The sequence below is a fragment of the Pezoporus flaviventris genome, unplaced genomic scaffold (assembly GCF_033815535.1).
Source record: "Pezoporus flaviventris isolate CSIRO_AGI_PZ_B2104156 unplaced genomic scaffold, CSIRO_AGI_Pfla_v1 ptg000022l, whole genome shotgun sequence".
NCBI lineage: Eukaryota > Metazoa > Chordata > Aves > Psittaciformes > Psittacidae > Pezoporus > Pezoporus flaviventris.
The window spans coordinates 70848-92404 of NW_026892570.1; the positions used below are offsets into that span (position 1 = coordinate 70848).

The 21557-nt window shown below is 36.0% G+C and overlaps 1 protein-coding gene across 1 annotated transcript in view; it reads left to right on the forward strand.

The window, feature by feature from the left end:
• VPS13A (vacuolar protein sorting 13 homolog A) overlaps positions 1-21557 on the forward strand; it is a 110476-nt gene that overhangs the window by 30575 nt on the left and 58344 nt on the right. The window contains exons 23-38 of the mRNA XM_061456249.1: positions 4278-4416; positions 8645-8729; positions 10399-10571; positions 12190-12346; positions 12719-12798; positions 12992-13051; positions 13134-13290; positions 13695-13811; positions 13898-14001; positions 14475-14642; positions 15240-15547; positions 16449-16596; positions 17382-17532; positions 18411-18535; positions 19443-19612; positions 20938-21158. Coding sequence (XP_061312233.1) covers positions 4278-4416; positions 8645-8729; positions 10399-10571; positions 12190-12346; positions 12719-12798; positions 12992-13051; positions 13134-13290; positions 13695-13811; positions 13898-14001; positions 14475-14642; positions 15240-15547; positions 16449-16596; positions 17382-17532; positions 18411-18535; positions 19443-19612; positions 20938-21158 — 2363 coding nt within the window. The remainder of the gene's footprint in view (positions 1-4277; positions 4417-8644; positions 8730-10398; positions 10572-12189; positions 12347-12718; positions 12799-12991; positions 13052-13133; positions 13291-13694; positions 13812-13897; positions 14002-14474; positions 14643-15239; positions 15548-16448; positions 16597-17381; positions 17533-18410; positions 18536-19442; positions 19613-20937; positions 21159-21557) is intronic.

Below are 21557 nucleotides of genomic sequence, written 5' to 3' on the forward strand. Positions count from 1 at the left end.
TATTTATAAAAAGGATAATCTGATTATACTTGTGCTATTTTACATTATGAATTGTGGAAGTAAAATACTTTAATTGAGAAAAATAGAGAATAAACCCAAGAAGTTGGGAGTATTGAGGAGGTGATAGAACATTACAGTGATATTAAAAATAGAAGTCTGTATAATGTATTTTAAGATTGTTGTTAAAGATACTAATAGGTGTTCTAATTAGGTCTAACAGCTGTATTTCAGTCCTCTTTGAAAATACTGAGGAACTGAAAACGTCACAAAAATAATCTGAGAAGTGGTCTGCTCTCATATTCCCTCTGTCTTACATAAGTTACTCATTGTGTTTATTTACCTACTAGAGACCATTTCTCCGGGAAACAGCTCATAATACATTAAGTTTGGATTTCGGTTAAAAAACCTGATTATGGAAATTGTGCTCAGAAGAAAATGTGCATTACTATTAGTGATGAAACTTCGATGTTGAAGATCACTGAGTACCAGTGGCAAAGATTTATATTCACACATATTCTGGAAAGTGCATCTTCACTAATATATCTGAAGGACGCCACTAATTAAAAAAATCTGATCAGTTTGAAGTACTTGCAAACTACTGCATTAATGCCTTGTGTAATTTGCTTGAGTCATTATTAAGAATCCCTTAGCTACAACAAGCTAGCATATACTTTCTTAACTGTTGGAAATTTGTTTTTTAGCTACACGCTTCAGAAAATTAATGGCATAAAAATAGACATAGTCTGTTGCAGAAAATTGTTTAGTACAATCAAAAAAATCAAGAGGTAGTTTATGAAATAAAAGAATTACTTTTAATTTCCTCTGTTATAAAAGGATTTGCTTAGTCAGGAAAGAAAAGCCTTAAAAACAATGTACCTCACTAGTGCAGTGTATTGTGAGCCGAGATCAATGATTGCATGGTACAGTGGTGCCACCTTCTGGAAAGCTGGTGGGCCAGATTCTGAATTTTGATGCTTTACGAAACATCTTACTCTTTCCCTCTTTACTTTTTCTCTGTTAGGTGGTGAAAGTGAGATAATAAGGGAAATACAACTCATGGGAATCAGTCTTTTTATGTTATAAAGTCCAGTTAGGGAAAATGAGATTTCTCTTCTATGGTTGTATAACATAATGTCATTTTAATGTAGGTTTGTAATCAACATATCTCCAAGTGATGCTAGTATGACCTGGATTAAAGAATGTTGTTAATGAGAACACCTATTGCAGTATTGTAGTGCCACCTGTCTGTCTTAGCTAACAGAAGTGTTTCTCTTTTTGGCCATTTGTATCAAGAGTGATGCTGAAAAATTTTTCCCTAATGGATATTATTTCTGTATTCTAAATTCTCATACTTACTTGACAGTGAATAATTTCTGCCTGTGTCTAGAAATAGACAGGTTTTTCTTCCACTGAGATAGTAATATTTCTTGGGAATCAGCTGCTCTTCTTTCTCAGTGCCTGTACTGTCTAAAAGTATTAGGAATGCCACAAACAGCAGTTTGGTACTAGATAAGCATATACCACAGTAAGTTAGTAAGCATAACTAATACTTTAAATTGCACCAAGAGCAAGTAACTGTTTCAAATCTAACATGTTGATACCATGACTGAACAACAGCTGAACTTGTTCGTTTTGTACCTTATTCAGTCTCCAAATGCTTCCAGAATGTATTCTGCAGATGATATTATAATACTCTAGAGTCGCCTACCAGTCTTGAAATGAGACATATAGCAGCTTTTCATCCAATGGTGGAGATTTGCCCTTTTCTGCATAATCTCTTTTTGCTTTGTAATGGTCAGCTAATATGTTTATGTACAGATAGTTAAATACAAATAATTTGGCTCTTGTGATCTGTAGATGACAATGTGTACAAATGATAAAAATGAACTGATAGCTTTTACGTCAGTAAAAATCTGCTAAACTGTAAATTTTAGTAATTATAGGTGGCTAGGGCATTATGCATCGGTATTGCTCACATCAGTTACACATCTCTGAATGTATTTTTAGTATACATGTAGCTATTCTTTAATATTCTAGTTTTTATGAATATATATGAAGTCAGCATTATATTTTTCCTGAGTTTTTTTTTCTGTTAATGTTTGGAACTGTGCTGTAGAACAGAATAGTTCTGTGGAGGAAGGTGAATGGAAAGATGTTTATTCTACAATAAAAATTAGTACCAGAACTTCTTTGTTTAAAACAATGTAGTATATTTTAATGAATGAGTCCCTTAGTTTAGAGGGCATCTATTTTACTTAAGTTAGATAAAAAGCAGGTAATTGGGTTGTCTGTATTTTTTTGATTCTTTAATACTTGTACTTCCTTGGGTGACCATTGAATCCAGTTGAATTCCTTATTATTATTTTTGAAGAATGAAATCACCAGGACTTTGTACTGGCTTTATTTAGGAAGGCACATTTCTGTGTTGCTGCCTTGAAAAGAATACAAATTAATGTAATTTTCATTTTTCGAAGACTACCACATCAGTTGAAGTGAGGATTGCTAAGTGTCCTAGCTTAGTGGAGCACTCAAGTGGTACATACATAAGTCCTTTCCCGGCCCTTCTCTGTTAAAATAAAAGAACAAACAAAAACAAAAGGTCAAAATTTCTCTGTAACAGAACTGGAAGTAAGAATAAAAGTCAGAACTAGTTGGGAATTGATTACTTTAGAATTTAAGGATGTGAAGAAATTAAATGAACTGTAGAAAACAAGGTATTTACTGTTTGACATGTACAACTCTGTGCTTGGCTTGCTCAGGTATAAGGAGCTGGTTTTCCAGTTATCCTTGTATTCTCGAAGTTAGTTGAGGGTGATTGAAAATTTTGGGGGTTTTGTCCTTGTATCTTCTCCATATATTTTATGTTTCTTAGAATATTGAGTTGTTAGTCAAGCCCAGCAAAACTGGGAGGGAATAATAGGTTCTGTTCCTTACACCTTCCATGCTGCTGCCTATTGTAGGAGACAGTTAGCTTGTTGAATACACCCCTTTAATCTGTTCCAACTAGAGGTTGTAATAAAAGTATAATCATGTTCTTGGTGCCAGTTTTCTGCTTACTTGTGTTCTGCTCAATTCTATGAGAAATCAGGATGGGTTTTAGTTCTTTAAAAAGTCAGCATCTACATTTGAAGTGATTTAATTTCTTTTTGTGAAAGCCTATTCAAACAAGCTTAAAATATCTTCTACTGCTCTCAGTTTTAAAGACTGTTATTTTATTATTTGAGGTCATTTATTCCTATGGCATTTATTTTTTTGATAAATACCTTGACTATTTCTAGAGTAAGCTTAAATATATGTAGCTATATACATAACTAGGAAGCATTTTCTATACTTCATTTGAAGTTTTGGGTTGTAAACATTCTTATGCATAGAAAGTCCACACCTTTTGTTATGTAAAATACTGTGCAAAGGATCATCTATGTGATTTATTACAAGTTATTAAATATACAAACAAGAGTAGACAGTTTCTGATTGTGAGGAAGACGCTTTACGTAGCCAAAACTGAAGTGGTTATTAGTAAAATTTGCAGTTGTGATCTGCAAGGCATTATATCAAAAGCAACCTGGTCTAGCGGAAGGTGTCCCTATTGCTGGTTAAGTAACTCCTCTGTGTGCAACAGAGTTTACATATATGTATGTGTGTGTATGTATTGGAGTATTGTGTATGCTTCTGGTGTCCTCAACATAAAAAGGACATGGAACTGTTGGAACAAGTCCAGAGGAGGGCTGCGAGGATAATCAGGGGACTGGAGCACCTCCCGTATGAAGACAGGCTGAGAAAGTTGGGACTGTTCAGCCTGGAGAAGAGAAGGCTGCATGGAGACCTCATAGCAGCCTTCCAGTATCTGATGGGGGCCTATAGGGATGCTGGGGAGGGACTCTTCATTAGGGACTGTAGTGATAGAACAAGGGGTAATGGGTTAAAACTGAGGGCAAGTTTAGATTGAATATAAGGAGGAAGCTCTTTACTGTGAGGGTGGTGAGGCACTGGAATGGGTTGCACATGGAAGTTGTGAATGCTTCATCCCTGGCAGTGTTCAAGGCCAGGTTGGACAGAGCCTTGGGTGACATGGTGTAGTGTGAGGTGTCCCTGCCCATGGCAGGGGGTTTGGAACTAGATGATATTAAGGTCCTTTCTAACCCTAACTATTCTATGATTATAGGTAATATATTAAAACCCACAAAATGGCTAGATGAGTGATTTTCTGACCAGTAAGGAAACTGATGCGAAGTTGGAATGAAATAGTTTTGAGATAACTTTCATTGTTTATGAAACAGGTTCAAATTGTCTGGACAGCTGCCTTTACTCTCTATCCAGATATCAGACCAGAACCTGACACGCATCTTGGAGCTAATTGATAGCATTCCTAAGCCAGAAAGTGCTCCTGCTACCAGTACACTTCCAAAAATAACTGAGGTAAGGTTTTTAAAAAATAATTACAGTTATCAGAAAGATACTTTCTTGTTGTTAGCTGCTATTTGCAGTTTTTAAAGGAGTACCAGAAAGTTGAGAAAAAGCATTTCCTGAGTACTTTTTGAAAAAACTTGGGTATTCTTCAAAGTATAGAAATTTCACTTGTTAGTTAATCTCCAAATTTCTACTACTCTGGGTATTACTTTGTAGTACATATAGTTCTTGATTAACAAACGTATTCACTTTTGTTGAGGATTAGTTTAATAGTACCTTCAAATTTATACACATATCCGAGTGCTGCAGAACTTGGGTTCAGCTCTTTTGTTTAGCAAAGAAAAGTTTGAAACCTTGTAATTTTGAAAGTTGAAGTTGCAAATGGATTAGCCTGGCGTTTAAGAAACCCCACAACCCAACAACAAAGAACAAAACCTGCAAAATATTCCCTGTCTGTGGCTAATGTTGGCTACACATTGCCTGGCTGGCAGAAATGGCAGCTTCATTTCAGCTGATTTCACTGTTCTTCCCAGCTTTCTCAGTGATAACAACATGCCTGAGTGGGCAGCAGTTTTGCCTTGCAATTTAAGGCTTAGGGTTGTGGCATGTGTTCTCTCCCTACTTCCCCATCCCCTTTCCTTAGTAAAAATGGTTTGGGTCACTGTTCTATGCTTTTTTTGGGATAGAGGATTCGCACTTTCTTGTTTCTATTCCTGAAGAGTGTGTTTTACCATGTGATATGAGCTGTTTTTAACAAAACCAAGAAATTAATTCTGAGTTGCTAATTTTTAACATGGCTCTAGTCTGTGTGATCTGGCTGTGTTTTATATAGATTTAAAGTAGTCTTCTCATTTGAACATATGTGAAATCTCAAGGTCAAAGATAAAATTTGCTGTCCATTTTTGTCATTTGTAAATGCTTCTAATTATCTGTTACTTAACCCTTTGTATACTTTATTCTAAAGGAAGGATGGTCATCTCTCATTTTTGTTTCGTTTTAAAGATTACTTGATTATTATCTTTCCATTGTTACACTAATTATTCTGTTGTGTCACTGATGGCTATTGCTGCAGTTTTGGTGGTGTTGTCTGTTGATTATGTTAGCATAATATTCGATAACTGTAAACGCACATGACTAGACATGCATACTTATTCAAAGTATATATAGACTGAAGATTGTTCCACTTCAAGATGTAGTTCCTACCATCTCTTTAGTGGTCATGTTATGATCTGCTTTTTCACTCCTCATGCACTAATATTAGTATTCCTAGCCAAATGCTGCCCTAGTCTCTGTTGTTTTGACAAATAATTACAGACAAACTTTCCTCGAGAATAAGTAATGGGATTTTAGTTTTACATAAATAAAATGTGCATAAATAAGATGATTATCCTGTACTTCATAACATTACCTGTACTCAAATTTAATTATAGTATTCAGCAATTACAGTTAAAATAATACAACTTTGTGCTTAGTATTACCTTGTACATGTACAAGATGAGGTGAGGAAAGACTGTTGAGCCAGTATGAATGTATTCAAATTGCATGCAGCATCCGTATTAAAACCTGTGGTTAACTCTGTCTGCTCAAGCTTCTGTCTGTGGCAGAGCTTGAAAGACACTAATTGCTGGTGATAAATTCAGTTAATTTGAGAGGGTTTGCTGCTGTGCTGGTTGCAGATACACTCCCATGCTTTCATCCTTGTAGCTGAAATTCTGAGCTTTGTTGCCATCACATCACTTCTGAACCAAAAAGGATGTGAAGTCCTTTTTCAGAGCTCCACATGTGAACTTTATGCTTTACATTTTGAGTTAGTGGAGGAATTGTTCTTGGGCTGTGAAAACAGAAGACTCTTCAGAACAGATAACCTGTAGTTTTTTGCACACTGCAGTTTCCTATACTTTAGTATGAGAAGGCTCTTCAATGTGGAAGGCTTTATTTCTAATGATTTCATACTGTAAAATCAAGTCTCACAGTTTCTTCTCCTTGTCTTCTTAGAACAGGAAAGTGTTACAGATGAGACGCTTTCACAGCTACAAGACTCTTAGAGATTTGGTGTAATTATTACTCATAGGCATGGATATATTCAGTAAGGTCAAATTATGTAGGCTGGAGACTGAGAAGGGAGAGTGGTGAAATGTGAAGACTGAGATGAAAGTGGAGCATTGGAAGCAATGTACAAATATGAATGTTTCTTTGTTGCCATAATACTTAGGTTTCTGTAGGATACAATGAATTACTGTATAATTGCCCCCAACTGGGCTTTGAAAGTAGCAGTCAGGGGTTGGCTGGAGGGGAAAGAACAACTGTTGTTTGTGCAGTTTGAAGCCAGAGGCGCTTGAGAAGAATGGAGCACACAGACAATGTACACGTCTCTCCTTGCTTTAGAACTCTGTGCAAGGCACACACATTCTACATGCGTGTGAGGACGCAAGTGAGAATTGTTTACAAAATTAAACCACTGAGACTGCTTTCTGAGGCTTGATGGGAGATCTGGCTTCAGTTACCTTCACAAAGACAATTTAATTGTTATATATGATATCATATGGAGTGAGGTTTTTTGTCCTTTTCTCCACTCCAGTGGCAAAACTGTGACATTTCATACATTCCAGTTACCTGTCTGCATTGTGCATAGCTGTGTCTCACAATTAAAGACTTCACTAGCATCTGTTTTTCCAGATACATGAAGAAATGAGATTGACAAGGGTCAGTGCTGGGTCCTGCACTTGGGCCACAACAACCCCATGCAATGCTACAGGCTTGGGGAAGAATGGCTGGAAAGATTCTCTGCGGAAAAGAACCTGGATCTATTGGTTGACAGCCAGCTGAACATGAGCCAGCTTGTGTCCAAGAAGGCCAGTGGCATCCTGGCTTGTATCAGAAATAGTGTGGCCAGCAGTGCTAGGAAATTGACTGTCCCCCTGTTCTCAGTACTAGTGAAACTGCACCTCAAATACTGAGTTCTGTTTTGGGCCCCTCACTACAAGAAATACACTGAGGTCCTGGAACATGTCCAGAGAAGGGCAGTGAAGCTGGTGAAGGGTCTAGAGCATAAGTTTTCTGAGGAGTGGCTGAGCGAACTGGGGTTGTTTAGTCTGGAGAAAAGGAGGCTCAGGCCACGAGGATGGTAAGGGGGCTACAGTACCTTTCATATGAAGACAGGCTGAGAAAGTTAGGGCTGTTCAGCCTGAAGAAGAGAAGGCTTCATGGAGACTTCGTAGCAGCCTTTCAGTATCTGAAGGCAATTTACAAGGATGCTGGAGAGGGGCTCTTCATTAGGGACTATAGTGATAGGACAAGGGGTAATGGGTTTAAGTTAAACAGTGAAAGTTCAGATTAGATATAAGGAAGAAGTTCTTTATTGTGAGGGTGGTGAGGCACTGGAATAGGCTGCTCAAAGAAGTTGTGAATGCTCCATTCCTGGCAGTGTTCAAGGCCAGGTTGGACAGAGCCTCGGGCATCATAGTCTAGTGTGAGGTGTCCCTGCCCATGGCACGGGGGGTTGGAACTTGATGATCTTAAGGTCCTTTCCAACCTAAATCATTTTATGATTCTATTAGGGAAAATTTCTTCACCAAAAGGGTTGTCAAGCATTGGAACAGGCTGCCCGGGGAAGTGGTTGAGTCCCCATCCCTGGAGGTACTTACAAGACGTGTATATGTGGTGCTTAGAGACATGGTTTACTGGTGGACTTGTCAGTGTTAGGTTAATGGTTGGACTCTGATCTTCAAGGTCTTTTCAACCTAAATGGTTCTATGATTCTGTGAAATTTAGATATATAAACATCTGTTTGCTCTAAAGTTATTTCTTGCTCTTTTTAATTTCTTTTTCTTCACCTGTCACTAGTGTTATGTGATTTTTATAAGGAACTCTTGATCTTTTACTATGTTTGCTGATGTAGCCATGCTGTAGTCCTGTGAGGGACTAGAGTTTGTCTTTCCAGAGTTTTCATATGATGTGCTGTTTCTGTCTGTCTTTCTATCTGTGATGTTCAGTGTTTGAATCTGTTTGAGTGTTTCCTGGTGTACTCTGTCTGTAGTGGAATGAATATGCAATATCTGATTTAGGCTTCACTTCTCCCCATGTTTTTGATTTTTGGTAACGTAATTGTTTAACAATAGTGATTTGCACTTAAAAATAAGTCCAATTTCCTAATGTTGTAAGTCTTCTATGCAGCATATGTATATGCAATAGCACATATTTAAGCAAAAAATAAAAATAATGGTATCTTCTGTTTCAGTCTATGCTATCGCCCGTGCTTTCAGCAACACATTTGTCACAAAGTGTGTTTCCTGGTTTGGATCTTTATTCATTTACTGAGTCAGGTAATACTATCTATTTTGAAGTCTGATATTATACACAGGTCAAGTTTTTGAGTTCATTGAATGAATTTGTTTCTCTTGGACCGAGTGACCATTTGTGGCTTTGTTTTAAGTTCTGGAGATTTAGTAGTGTTGCAGTGGGTGCAGCTTATTATAATTTTTTGTAATACAAAATATTTGTATATTTTCTCATAGAAGTAAAATTCTGTGTGTTCCTTTTCTGAAGGCAAAGCAGTAAATTGTTTGGTAGGATAGGTTTGTTTATTTTTGTCTTTGCATATCTTACTACAAATCTCTATTTGAAGTAGTATGTATGCCATTTTTTGCTTCACTATGTACTTAGTCATCTGACAGCGGTTTAAATTATTTTCTTCTGGTGAAGGATTCTTCTCCTACTTAGCTGGATTTATGTAAGTTACAAAATACTGAAATGATGACAGTTGGAAATTACTGTGTTGTTATAAAAACCCATCACTTCAACTTCTGCAGGATCAAACAGAAGATTGGCCGTGGAGAAATTGGTCATGCTTAATAATGCCTTGCTGTTCAAACAGCTTAGATTGTAACATTCCATCTAGCAGTTACATATGAAAAATACAAAAATATACAAGTGTTATTTCAGTGTCAATCACCTTTTGAGGCCAAAATACTCAGCTGGAGAAGTAGAGAACAATACTACCTTTCTTCTCTCATGTTAATAATATATGCGGTTTGCAAACACTAGCAAAGTAAATCTTTACATCTGCTTCATCACTTTAAATTCAGTGTGTGTATACAGTATTGATATAAATATGTATCTGTGTATCTTCATGTATTTTTTGGAACTATGAGTTCCTTTAAGTGGCCAAAGCAAGAGAGAAAGTGTCTTGGTTCTTAAATACTGGGGTGACATGAGGGCAAGCAGTGACTAAAATTGATTTGAGAAAGTAATAATTAGGTTTAGATTGAATCAGGTCTGGTGTTCAATTTGTACTGTGCATACAACTGTGCAGTAATTTTAAGTGATTCATGTTCTTTCTCTGTCTCCACACCCCCAGATGGAAGGGTGCTTTTAAGCTGCAGGAAATCCTTGTTACTGTCATTTGTTCAATTTTGTCAGAAGAAGGATACTTCTTCCTCAGTTACCTCCTTTAATTTTTCTGCTTATGGTTTTAGGTGAACAAGAAGAGCCTTACAGGATCGTGCCATTCTTGGTTAGACATCTGTAGTTGGTCGATTAAAACCTTGATAGCACTTAGGAATCTCCCCTGAAATGTGAGATCCTTAGGAGGGAGTGATCCAAAGTAGTGCCACTAATAGTGGCGCAAAGGCATTTGTATGGTCAGCAGCAGTCACACCAGGATAAGACAATTTAAGATATTAGTACGAACTGAAGGCAAGATGAGGCATGGTTTGTGCTGTCTGTTGCATACATAATAGTGAGAGACTGTTGATGAAGGAATTAGTTGATAAGAACTGATTTAGAGGGAGATGTAGGTGTGGTGAGAAGATGTGGAGCCAGGAGCAGATACGATAGAAGCAGACTTTACTGTTTGCTAATTACCAGCTAGGTAATCTTCCCATACTTGTACATTTAAGATTTTATAGATGTAGTCATGAAAATTCTAGGTCAGAGTATTGCAAAACACTGGCTGTCTGAAATATATATGTAATGTTGTTAATTAATCCTTAGAATCAGAAGAAGAATTTTATGATGCTCTAAGCAGTCCTGTGGAAGACATGCCGTTTTTTGAAACTCCATCTGGTTCCCTGAAGAGAACTAGCAGTACAAGGCAAAAAACCCTATGTAAACAAGAATCTTTGAAAACCATGACAAAATTCCAGCTAAGGTTTGAAGTGGCTGAGGTAAAGTGACATTTTAAGATTTCTCTGAATCACACCTGAATGGTAATTTTTCCGTGTCTGTTGTGTCATGAATCCATGTCTACAGAAGTATGAATTCCCAAGTTCTTGTTGAAACTACTCTAGGTTTTTTCCCAAGGCACAGTTTTGCTTCTCCATCCTTGTTGTCACTGAAATGCTTTGGTTTATCTCCTTTGTTTTATCCTAGTTTTATTGCTGAATTTCTTTTATCTGACTATCACTCAGAAGTCATGTTACATATTTTTGGCTTAAGATGTAGCTTCTGGCATTTTCTTCAGGATACTAACGTGGTCACTAGGAAAGCTTCGTGCATGTTTCATCTTGTAACAGGCACTGTATTTTTCAGCTCCAGTTTTTCCCAGACTCTGTTGACTTCACACCTAAATCTGTAACATGTTCAGTATGAAATGTTTCATATGTTATTTTTGCTGTTCCAGACTTGGGAGAAGGCTGGGGAAGGGTATTGTATCCAAACGCAAGATCCTAACTCCATCAGTTAGCCTAGTAAAAGAGATGGCCTTTTACCACTATCATTACCTTTATCATTAGGCTATCACATCTATGACAGTGTTAGTGCTACTGCTCTCCTTTTAGCTTTACCATTAAACCATAAAAACCCAGTTAACTTTACAAATTCTGTTTTAGGGTAGGGCTTACAAAATGGCTTCAACACATCATAACTAGCTTGCAGCATGCTATATACTATACCATATAGAAAATACATAAATAAAACTGAAATTTTCTGGGGTTTGAGTGATGACAAGACCTTGTTTAAGAATCGTAGAATAGTGTGGGTTGGAGAGGACCTTAGGATCATCTAGTCCCAGCCCCCCTGCTGTGGCAAGGACACCTCTGACTAGAGCAGGTTGCTCAAGGCCCTGTCCAGCCTGGCCTCAAACAACTGCTAGTCTAAAGATAAATGCTGTGTTTTACGTTATTCACTAATGGAAACTATCTTAAAAACTATTAAAAAAAATAATCAATTGAGAATCTATGAAGAGTCACCTTTCAGCTTGGTAATTTAAAATGACTTACTGGGTTTGGTTTTGATTTTCTGTCTTTGTGGAGAGTATTATGAGGAACAGAAGAATGCATATATATTTATTTCGTCTTGTTTGAGAAAGACATAAAACCAGCTCATCTAGAAATTTATTTAAAAAGATCTTTGTCATACATGGATGAAAAAGTAGGAAATCCTTTGGGCTGATACTCAGCTTGGGAATCTAATTCTTACAAGGAGAGTTCAAAGAAATTCCAGTGAAGGCAGTAAATTCTTTATTCTGACTGAAAATCTGGTTTTGACAGGGTTGAACATTACTAAATGCCTTACAGAGATTTAAAAAAACAAGTTAGTTCATGTGGGTGTAGCTTTGGTACTACACATATGTATGTTTGAAGTTTTTGTTAAAATAGCAGCAAATGGTATTCCAACATTTTGGTTGTTGAACTGTTTATATTTTTCAGGGCATGTGCTCTGTAAAGTCAAATGATCAGCAGATGTCAACCAGTAAAATATGCCTAAATAAATAATGCTATATAAAAACTAAGAGGATAATCCAGTACCTTTTTTTAATTTTTCTGTTTGCTTGGGATTTTTTAGGTCTTAATTAAACTATGCCGTCTTACTGATAATACTGAGACACCTGTGCTGGAGCTTGATATCATTAAGTTAGGCACTGAACTGAAGTTAAGAAGATTTGACGTGACTGCAAGTGCTTTCCTTCGTGAAGTTTCTCTGCTGTGCCCAGAGTATATGGGTAAGTATTTATAATCTGATAAAAAATAATTCACTAATAACACTATGAATTTGTCTTTAAAAAGCCTGTGGGGCTTTCTTTTGTCAACTGAGGAAGATTTGTTCCCTGAATTAAATGGAGGGGGTGGATGGGGAAGGCAAAAGGAATTAGGGAATTCCTTCTCTTAGAAGGGCTTTGGTAAATGTGTTTTAGTGCTTATGACTTTAGTAGATATCTAACTATTTTAGTTCTACAGAAGAGATTTTGTGATTAAGTAGTAATGGTAGCTAGTAGTCTAGTTTGTAGGCTATAGATGATTAAGAGTTGTACAAAACCTGTCTTTTTTCCTTATAAAAAGTAATTCTTTTTTTTTCCCTGCTGGGTTTTTTTAAGATGATAATGACAAGCCAGTTTTCATAATTACTACCTTGGATAATGTAGATGATGATCTTCTTACTCTGGAGTACATAAAGGTGAGAAAAAAACTTTAGTTCTTTACATTGGGGCTGGCAGAGTACTCTAACGGACTGCCAGAGGGGTTGTGGAGTCTCCTCCGGAAATATTCAAAACCCACTAGAGGTCCCGACCAGCCCTAATGGTTCTGTGATCCTGTGAAATTAGTAACCTCCTGATTTATTTGTTTTACATGTGCTTTTGGTGGAATAGGCTGATATTAATGGACCAGAACTAAAAGCTATTTATCAGAATGTTCTACAGAAAATAAAGGTATGATTTTTTTTTTTCCTTAACATAAATCTCTCACTTTGGGGAGATAGGATTATTGGACAAATATAATTTGGTTTTTTAGGTGAACTTTTCATCTCTAGATGTTCAATTGCATTCTGAAGCTCTGCTGAATGCTATGAACTATCTGAATAATATTCTACCCAAACAAGAAACTAAAGGTGCAGAAGAACCGGTCTGTGAAAAAATAGAGGAGAAGAAGGATGTTCTTAAGAAATTAAGTAAGTTTCTTTTTTTTCTCTCTCTGCCTCTCTTTTAATTCCTCTCTCTTATTTGTGCAAGGAAGAAAACAAATATTTTCTGTTTTTGTGAGCCTGTCAGTGACTTTTGAAATGATAAATTTGCTTCAGGGTATATATACTTCACAGCTTTTATTACTATAAAGTGTATTTCCTGCAGTTAATAAAATAATCATGTTGATTACCACGTTTTTTTGAGTACATAAGGACTCCTATATATACAATTCTGTGTATATACTTCCCTTGTGTTGTACTTGCTAGTATGAGTGCAGTGCATTTTCCCAGTGCTGCAGGCTTGATTCAAACAAAGCTCTGGGAAAGGGATCCTAAAATATTACATCTTCTCCTTGAAGAATTCTGACTTTATAATTTTATATTTCCCACAGCATCAAAAAAATCGAAGTATGAAGATGTTATTGACCTCAATATTTGTGCGGATTTATCTTGTTTACGTATCTTTATTAGTGAGAAAAAACATAGAATAGCTGAAATTCACATTGAAGGTAGGAACAAAACTTCAATCACAAAGACACAAAAATTTGTAACAATAATTATCTCTAGATTTTGCAATCCTTTTTTTTTTTTTAAGGTCTGGATAGCCAAGTGATCATGAAAAAATCAGCAACAGAAGTAACTGCAAAATTGAAGAACATCATTATTGTGGATTCTGATGAGACAGCGTTGTACAAAAAGGTATGCATTTTCATGTATAATTGATTTCTGAATGGCATATAGGTGTTCAATTGACTTTCCTTTCTGGACTTGTGCCCTTCAGCTGTGATTAATTTTTTTTCCTTTATAATAATATTTTATGTGTTTGGTGGGAGCATTATTCTCTATATAGGCAGAGTCATTGTGCCCCTACACCCAGCAATTGTTAGGCTGACATTGATTTTTGTGGAACTGAGCTCCCAACTACTACTTACACTCCTTATTTTGTTGACATAATGGACATAATTATTCAGGCTGAGATTCTAATGGAATATTTTAATCAATTTAAAGGATTTTTGTTTATTTATTTAATTTATTGTTGAAATATTTGAGGTAAAAATGTTTTGGAAATGTGAAGTACTGAAATGGAAGTACTACATTTCACTTTGGAATTCAGTTTCTCCACTGGCTTTTTTACAGCAGATACTTGGTTTTGTTTTGTTTTTTTTCCTAAGGCTCTTTATATCACCGGAAAAGAAGTCTTCAACTTTAGAATGATATCATATGTGAATGCTACAGATGGCATTGCATATACAAATATGAATGTTGTTGACAATCGTATTTACCTGACTGTTGGGTGTATTCAAGTAGTTTTTGTCAACAAGTTTGTTTCATCTATTTTGGTAAGTTAAATTTTCCAGATACTGTTCTAAACCATTCAGATAACACTGTCAGACCTAGAAAAAGATAAAACATCCCATATGGGGTGGTGCCCATTTATGTAAGAACTCTTACATACTATTGTAAAAAGTTTACTTGGATTGGTGGTTGGGCTATTTACTTTTCTTCTCCATATGCTTCTCATTGTGGACAGGTGGCTAAGCAACAGTATTTGCTATTATTGTTAGTAATTTTCTGTTCATTGTTTTTAACACTGAAATACAGGTAGTAAACCAAGAAGATTAATGCCTTTTCCATGAATTCTAAATAAATATATCTTTTACTTTCCATATGAGTAAGTAAAACATAATTCATACAAGTCATATTACAGGGTCATTGCTGTTAATACCTCATTTACCAAATATATAGTATGGAAATTTGTTTTTATCTGTATGCAGTGTTTCTCATATTTTGGGAGGAGATCATCCTATTAACGAATTCAGGCAAAGTGCATAGCAAAAAGAGTATCTCAGGATGGTTTGCTGTTTAAAAAACTATGATTCTGAAGTGCTTTTGAAGTAGTGTAATTCTTAATCCCAGGATCTGTTTTCCTTTACTAGGCTTTTGTAAATAACTTTCAAGCAGCCAAGGAAGCTCTTACTGAGGCAACAGTTCAAGCAGCAGAGAAAGCAGCTACAGGTGTAAAAGAACTAGCAGAGCGTAGTTCCCGTTTGGCACTAGATATCAATATTAAAGCACCTGTTGTGATAGTTCCACAGTCGGCAATGTCTACGAATGTCCTGGTGGCTGATCTTGGTCTAATCACTGTGAAGAACCGGTTCTTTATCTCTAAAACAAAAACACAGTATAATCTCCCACCTGTTGTTGACTCTATGACAGTGAAATTGAGTGAACTAAAGTTATACAGGTAATGTATTGTTAAGATTTTTTTTAAACTCATGTTTTTTTTAAACTCATGTTTAAAAAAACATGGGGCACTTAAGTTGGAGAGCTTTGAGAGATTGTTATCAAAATGATTAGCTGATGTTGATGGATACACTATTATCTTGAAATACAACTACAAATTAATAAAGAATGTGTAAAAGCAGTTAATATATATGATTTTGGTGAAGTGCAATCTACAAATCTTTAAATAGAAGCGAATGTTTGTTTAGGGAATATTATGGAGAATAATAGGCTTATGCATCCGTCACTACTTGGAACAGGTTATGCCAGTTTGTGAAGGCTATTTTGATGGAGTTTTCAAGGTGCTTAGGGATATGAGCTAGTGATAGACATGGCAGTGTTAGGTAAACAGTTGGAGTCGATTAATTAAAGATATTTTTCCAACCTAAATGATTTTATGATTCTGTACATAGCAGAAAAGGTACCAAGTAACACAGCCATAAAAAGTGTTTGAAAATGGGCAGGATATTTGGAGAGGGAGAGGGAAGGGGATTTTCAAACACAGTTGAAGAATACTGAAGAAAGACGCAGTTGCTCTCCAGTGGAGAAGAAGTAAGAGGTCCTAACTTGCAAGAAGTTAGTGTGTTGTGTGTCTGAAGTATCTCCTCCCTGCTAAGGAAAGATACCTAGTTGGTTGCTTAAGTCTTTAGCTAGAGATACTAGGACTATGTGGCTGAAGTGTCTCCTCTGCCAAAAAAAAGTAAAGTATCTAGTTGGTGGAGTGAGGCTTTAGCTAGAGATACTAGGAGTAGTATGAAGACTGTTTTACAGTACTGTTCAAAAAAGATGAGGAAAAGACAGAAGTTTGTTAGAATGTGTAAATGAAGTATGTCAGGTTGGGAGCATTTTCTTTCTTTTCACAGGTCATGCTATGAGCAAGGTTTATTACAAACTGAAGTACAGTTACTGCAGCCACTCAACCTGGAAGTAGTTGTTGAGCGAAATTTAGCTGCTGCATGGTATAACGAAGTTCCTGATATTGAAATATCTGGTCTACTCAAGCCTATGAATGTAAGCAGTCATTTCTGAAAGCAGGTGTTAAAATATCCGTGGAAAATTGGTTTGGTTTTCTGTCCATAAAAATCCAAGTTCCCTGGAGTATTTTTTGATTTTGAGATGTAGAACAGATTTTGTCATTTCATGGGGAAAAGGGAAGTCAATAGCTTTCTGTTCTAATCTGAGCTCTCTATTTCATCTGTGATACTGCAAGGAGACCTTGTACTGTCTCTTACTGTTGCTAGTTAGAACTGAATATAATGTTAAAGCCTTCTTTTACCAGTCAGTATTTTTCAAAGAAGGATTGGGAAAAGTGGGGGTTTATTGGCCTGTTCATTAGCAGCATGATCACCTGCTGAATTCAGACTTGTCACAAGTTCCAAGTTAGTACATGTACTCATTTAAATTTCACTTAAAAAAATAAAATGTTTGTCAGTCATATGAGTAAAACCAATTTGCCAAATTTTGAAATAGAACTAGTAACTAATACTGTAAAGTACCCTGTGACTTAACTGTGGATGATTTTGGGCGACTGTAAGTCATACCATATGAGTACAACTTTTAACATTCAATTCCTAAATTGTAGGTTTGTAAAGAAAGTTCATAGATCAAAGCAAAAAGGGGCTGTGTGGATTTGAGAAATAAATTTTACTTGGTTCTGTAGTTTCCTAAACAGAGACTCAGATGAAATTAATTTGGTTTATCTGTTTATTTGTAAATTTAATTTTAGTTACCAAAAGTTTAATGAACTGATTTGTTCTGAGTTTAATAACAACTTTTTTTTAATTATTTTTTTTAAGCTAATTCTCAGTCAGGAAGATATTACGACAATATTGAGGACACTAAATGAAAATATAGGTGGAAGCTCCGGTGCATCAACATCTTTACCAGAGCCGAAAGATACGACTAGCCAATGTAGTGATTTTCATAGTACTTCACAGCACTCTGCAGGTAATGTTTTCCAAAATTACGTGTGGTCTAGCATTTTTAGGTATTACTGTCAATTTATTATTTCTGTTAGAATTGCCTTTATGAAAGGATGCCAGATTCAGTTATTTTTAACAGTATGCCTCTGTTATCTTGATGTTGTGGTTTGAACTGTACCAGACAATAACGATAACGAATAGAAGCAACTGGACTATTGAAGTGAGTTTTACAGCATGATGTGTTTTAATGTAATGACTGTCTTGTTCCACTGGCAGTAATGTAGTGGAACCTAAAAGTCTGTCAGCTGGATTTGGTAACATCCCAGTTTAGGAAAGGTGGTATGTTACTCTCTTTCTTGTGCATGCTGGTTCTGTTGCTGTTCAGTTTTAGATCTGTTCATCTTGTCATAATGATGTTATCCCTGGAAGTTGTTTCTATTCAGTAGAGAGCCATGAACTATTTAGCAGAGACTAAAAAAAAAAGCAAGTAAAGTTAAGAAAAGAATCTTTTATTGAACTGTGCTATTAAATGTGAAAACCAGCAAAAATGTGGCGAGATGAACAAATAAGGATATCAGTAAAGTTGTATTTTTTGTAACATTCTTGCACACAGAACTGTAATGTTAAGGAAAATTGTACATTTATGTCTTTCAAAGATGGTAAAAATTGCATATAGAATATATGAGTGGAGTATTTTATCTTCTCAAACATTGTGTGCTTTTTGCCAAAAGTAATTGCAGAGAGCACAATAAACATATCCTTATTGTGGATGGATTTACATGTGAAAGCAAGGGGAAGGTGGTGTCTTTATAGTGTCATTAGTGAGGATGTAGGTTTTAGTTTTTCCTTGTTTGCAGTCAGGTAATTTTCTTTAATATTAAGTGTTTTTCTAATTTTCAAAAGGTGTAACTGTTGTGACATCAGCTGTGGTGGAATTACATTCATCTATGAAAATAAAAACAACACTAAAACTGGACTTCAGATTCGACTCTCTGACTTTAGTATTGTATAGTCCAGATTCAAAACAGGTAAATATAATTTTGGTTACAAAGAGAAAGAAACAACTTCGAGGCTGCATAGAGTGCTGGAAATTCTGAACAGGAATTGTTTAATGTAAGAGCAGAGGAAATAATTTCTAACAATAGTAACAGACATGATGGAAATGATAAATAGCTATTTTAACTAAATATTGTGTCAAATATTATGGAAAGAGTGTAATCAGTGGTAGCACATAATATATGGCATTTTCTGTGATCTTACTAAAAATTCGCTGAAAACTTGCCTTAGCTTAAAGTACAGTTTGGAAAGAAGAAAGTGCAGAGGGATGCAACCTATTCTTTAGTTAGACGTATGGACACGAACACGTATATAAATGTAATCGTGGAGTGAGATTTTAAATTTGTGTTACAGTATGAATATGTTATTATTACTCTTAGTTTAAATTTACAAAGCTTGTCAACAGATTTCTGACTAAAAGTTTAGTAATACTTTATTTTTAATTTTTATTTTGCTATTCTAGATTTTGAACAACTTTCCAGTATCTGGCTGAGCACTACATAGTTGCAAGAGACAAAACTTAATTTCTTATTTGGTGTTTTTGCATACACAGTGTAGGTTTTAAACAGCAAACAAATCGAAATTGCATGTTGACAGTTTTACTTTCTTTCAGACATTGTCTCCCTTTCACTAATATAAGCTTGCTTTAGCAAGCTGTTAGAAGTGTAAAGCTTTGCATTTTTTTTATTTGGTTTGTTTTTTTTTTTTTTTCTCTGTATGTTAATGCCTTTTGAATTCTTGTGTTTTGAATTACTGGTGGGTTTAATATATTATTATTAGAAATTTTACCAGTTAGAAGAAAGCTGTATCTCACAACTGTGTATTATTTCCATTACCTGTAAGCAAGTCTACAAACATATTTTCATTTGATTTAAGCAGGTTTCAAATTTGGATCAGAGAGATGACCTTTTGAAGCTTGCAGAGTTTAAATTAGGTTTGATGTCGGCTGCTGTCAAAATGTTATCAGATGGTTCAATGAATGCTTCAGTCAAGCTGGCAAACTGCACATTGGATGATAAAAGACAGTCAATCCAGATGGCTACACCAAGGTCTGTGTTTTGACATAAAGTCCTGCTTATTGAAATTTGACAAAGAGTTCCAGATGTTTCCATTAAAACTGCAATTGTTTTGGTGTAGGTGATTCTTAAAGTACATATCACAGTATACTGACTTGTGTGTTTTACGTGCCTTTTGTTTATGTTGTTGCTTATAAGACCAGTATAAGTGCTAGAAACCAACAAAATAGGAATTAAACAAAACATTAGATATAAAATTAATAAATGCATGGAGAAACAAATTTCATTTTTAGCTTTAATAAACTGCAAAGTAAGACTTAAGATTGTTCCTCCCCATGAAAAAAAAAAGTCAGTAAACTATACTTCTGATATGTAAACACAGAATTGTGATGGTATGACTTGTTAAAATTATGAACACCTTTAGTTGCCAATGTATGGGAATCTACTTAGTTTTGAAGTTGTACATAATGTATAGAATTACAGAATCGTAGAATAGTTAGGGTTGGAAAGGACCTTAAGATCATCTAGTTCCAACGCCCCTGCTATGGGCAGGGACACCTCACGCTAAATCATATCTCCCAAGACCTCATCCAACCTGGCCTTGGACACTGCCAGGGATGGAGCATTCACGAACTCCCTGGGCAACCTATTCCAGTGCCTCACCACCCTAACAGGAAGGAATTTCCTCCTTATATCCAATCTAAACTTCCCCTGTTTAAGTTTTAACCCGTTACCCTTGTCCTGTCATTACAGTCCCTAATGAAGAGTTCCTCCCCAGCATCCCTATAGGCCCCCTTCAGGTACTGGAAGGCTGCTATGAGGTCTCCACGCAGCCTTCTCTTCTCCAGGCTGAACAGCCCCAACTTTCTCAGCCTGTCTTCATATGGGAGGTGCTCCAGTCCCCTGATCATCCTCGTGGCCCTCGTCTGGACTTGTTCCAACAGTCCCATGTCCTTTTTATGTTGAGGACACCAGAACTGCACACAATACTGCGAGTGAGGTCTCACAAGAGCAGAATAGAGGGGCAGGATCACCTCCTTTGACCTGCTGGTCACGCTCCTTTTGATGCAGCCCAGGATACGGTTAGCTTTCTGGGCTGCGAGCGCACACTGCCGGCTCACGTTCATTTTGTCATCAACCAACCCCCCCAAGTCCTTCTCCACAGGGCTGCTCTGAATCTCTTCTTTGCCCAACCTGTAGCTGTTGATGTTTATATATCAGTCAATTTTAGTAATTGTTGGTGTTCCATTTTAAACTCGCTCTTGTTAATGTATTTTTGGGTGAGACTCTTGAGTGTGTTTCAGAACTCATAGCTGGTTTTTATTGTGTCATTAAATTCTACCTTAATGATCTTTCAGAATGGTGGAAATGAAACATGGATTTGACAAGAAAGTTATGATGGATATAAGCTATAAGCAGGGGAGAGATGGCACTGTTCTTGATGTGATTGTTCAAGAGATATACCTTTGTGCAAGCATGGAGTTTCTACTTACTGTTGCAGATATATTTTTAAAGGCTAATGCAGAAAGTGCTGCTGCACAGAAAAGTCTCAAACAGTCAATACCTTCAAAGGAGCAAGGTAATATACTGGAAATATTTTTCAATTTCTATTTAAATGTCCACGTATTTTTGGTATTATAATCCTATTTTAAAAATTATAATACTCCTTTTATGCTATTTCCTATGTTCATGCATATAGAACAAATTCTTTCAAAAATAGATATTTCATTCTTTGCATCCTGGAAATTGGTTCATGTCACTTGGTCTTTATTTCTAAATGAAGCTTTGTCTTACCAGGCAAAGGAAATACCTAAAAATGTGTGTCCAAAATAAAACTAAAATGGAAGAGGACAATTACAGCTGGCACTCACTATCTTTGCAGTTTCAACAAAGTTTATAATGATGATTACCGCTATCATCATTTTCATCCTTCCAGAGAAAGATGGAGCATATTTATATTAGGCTTACATATGAACTC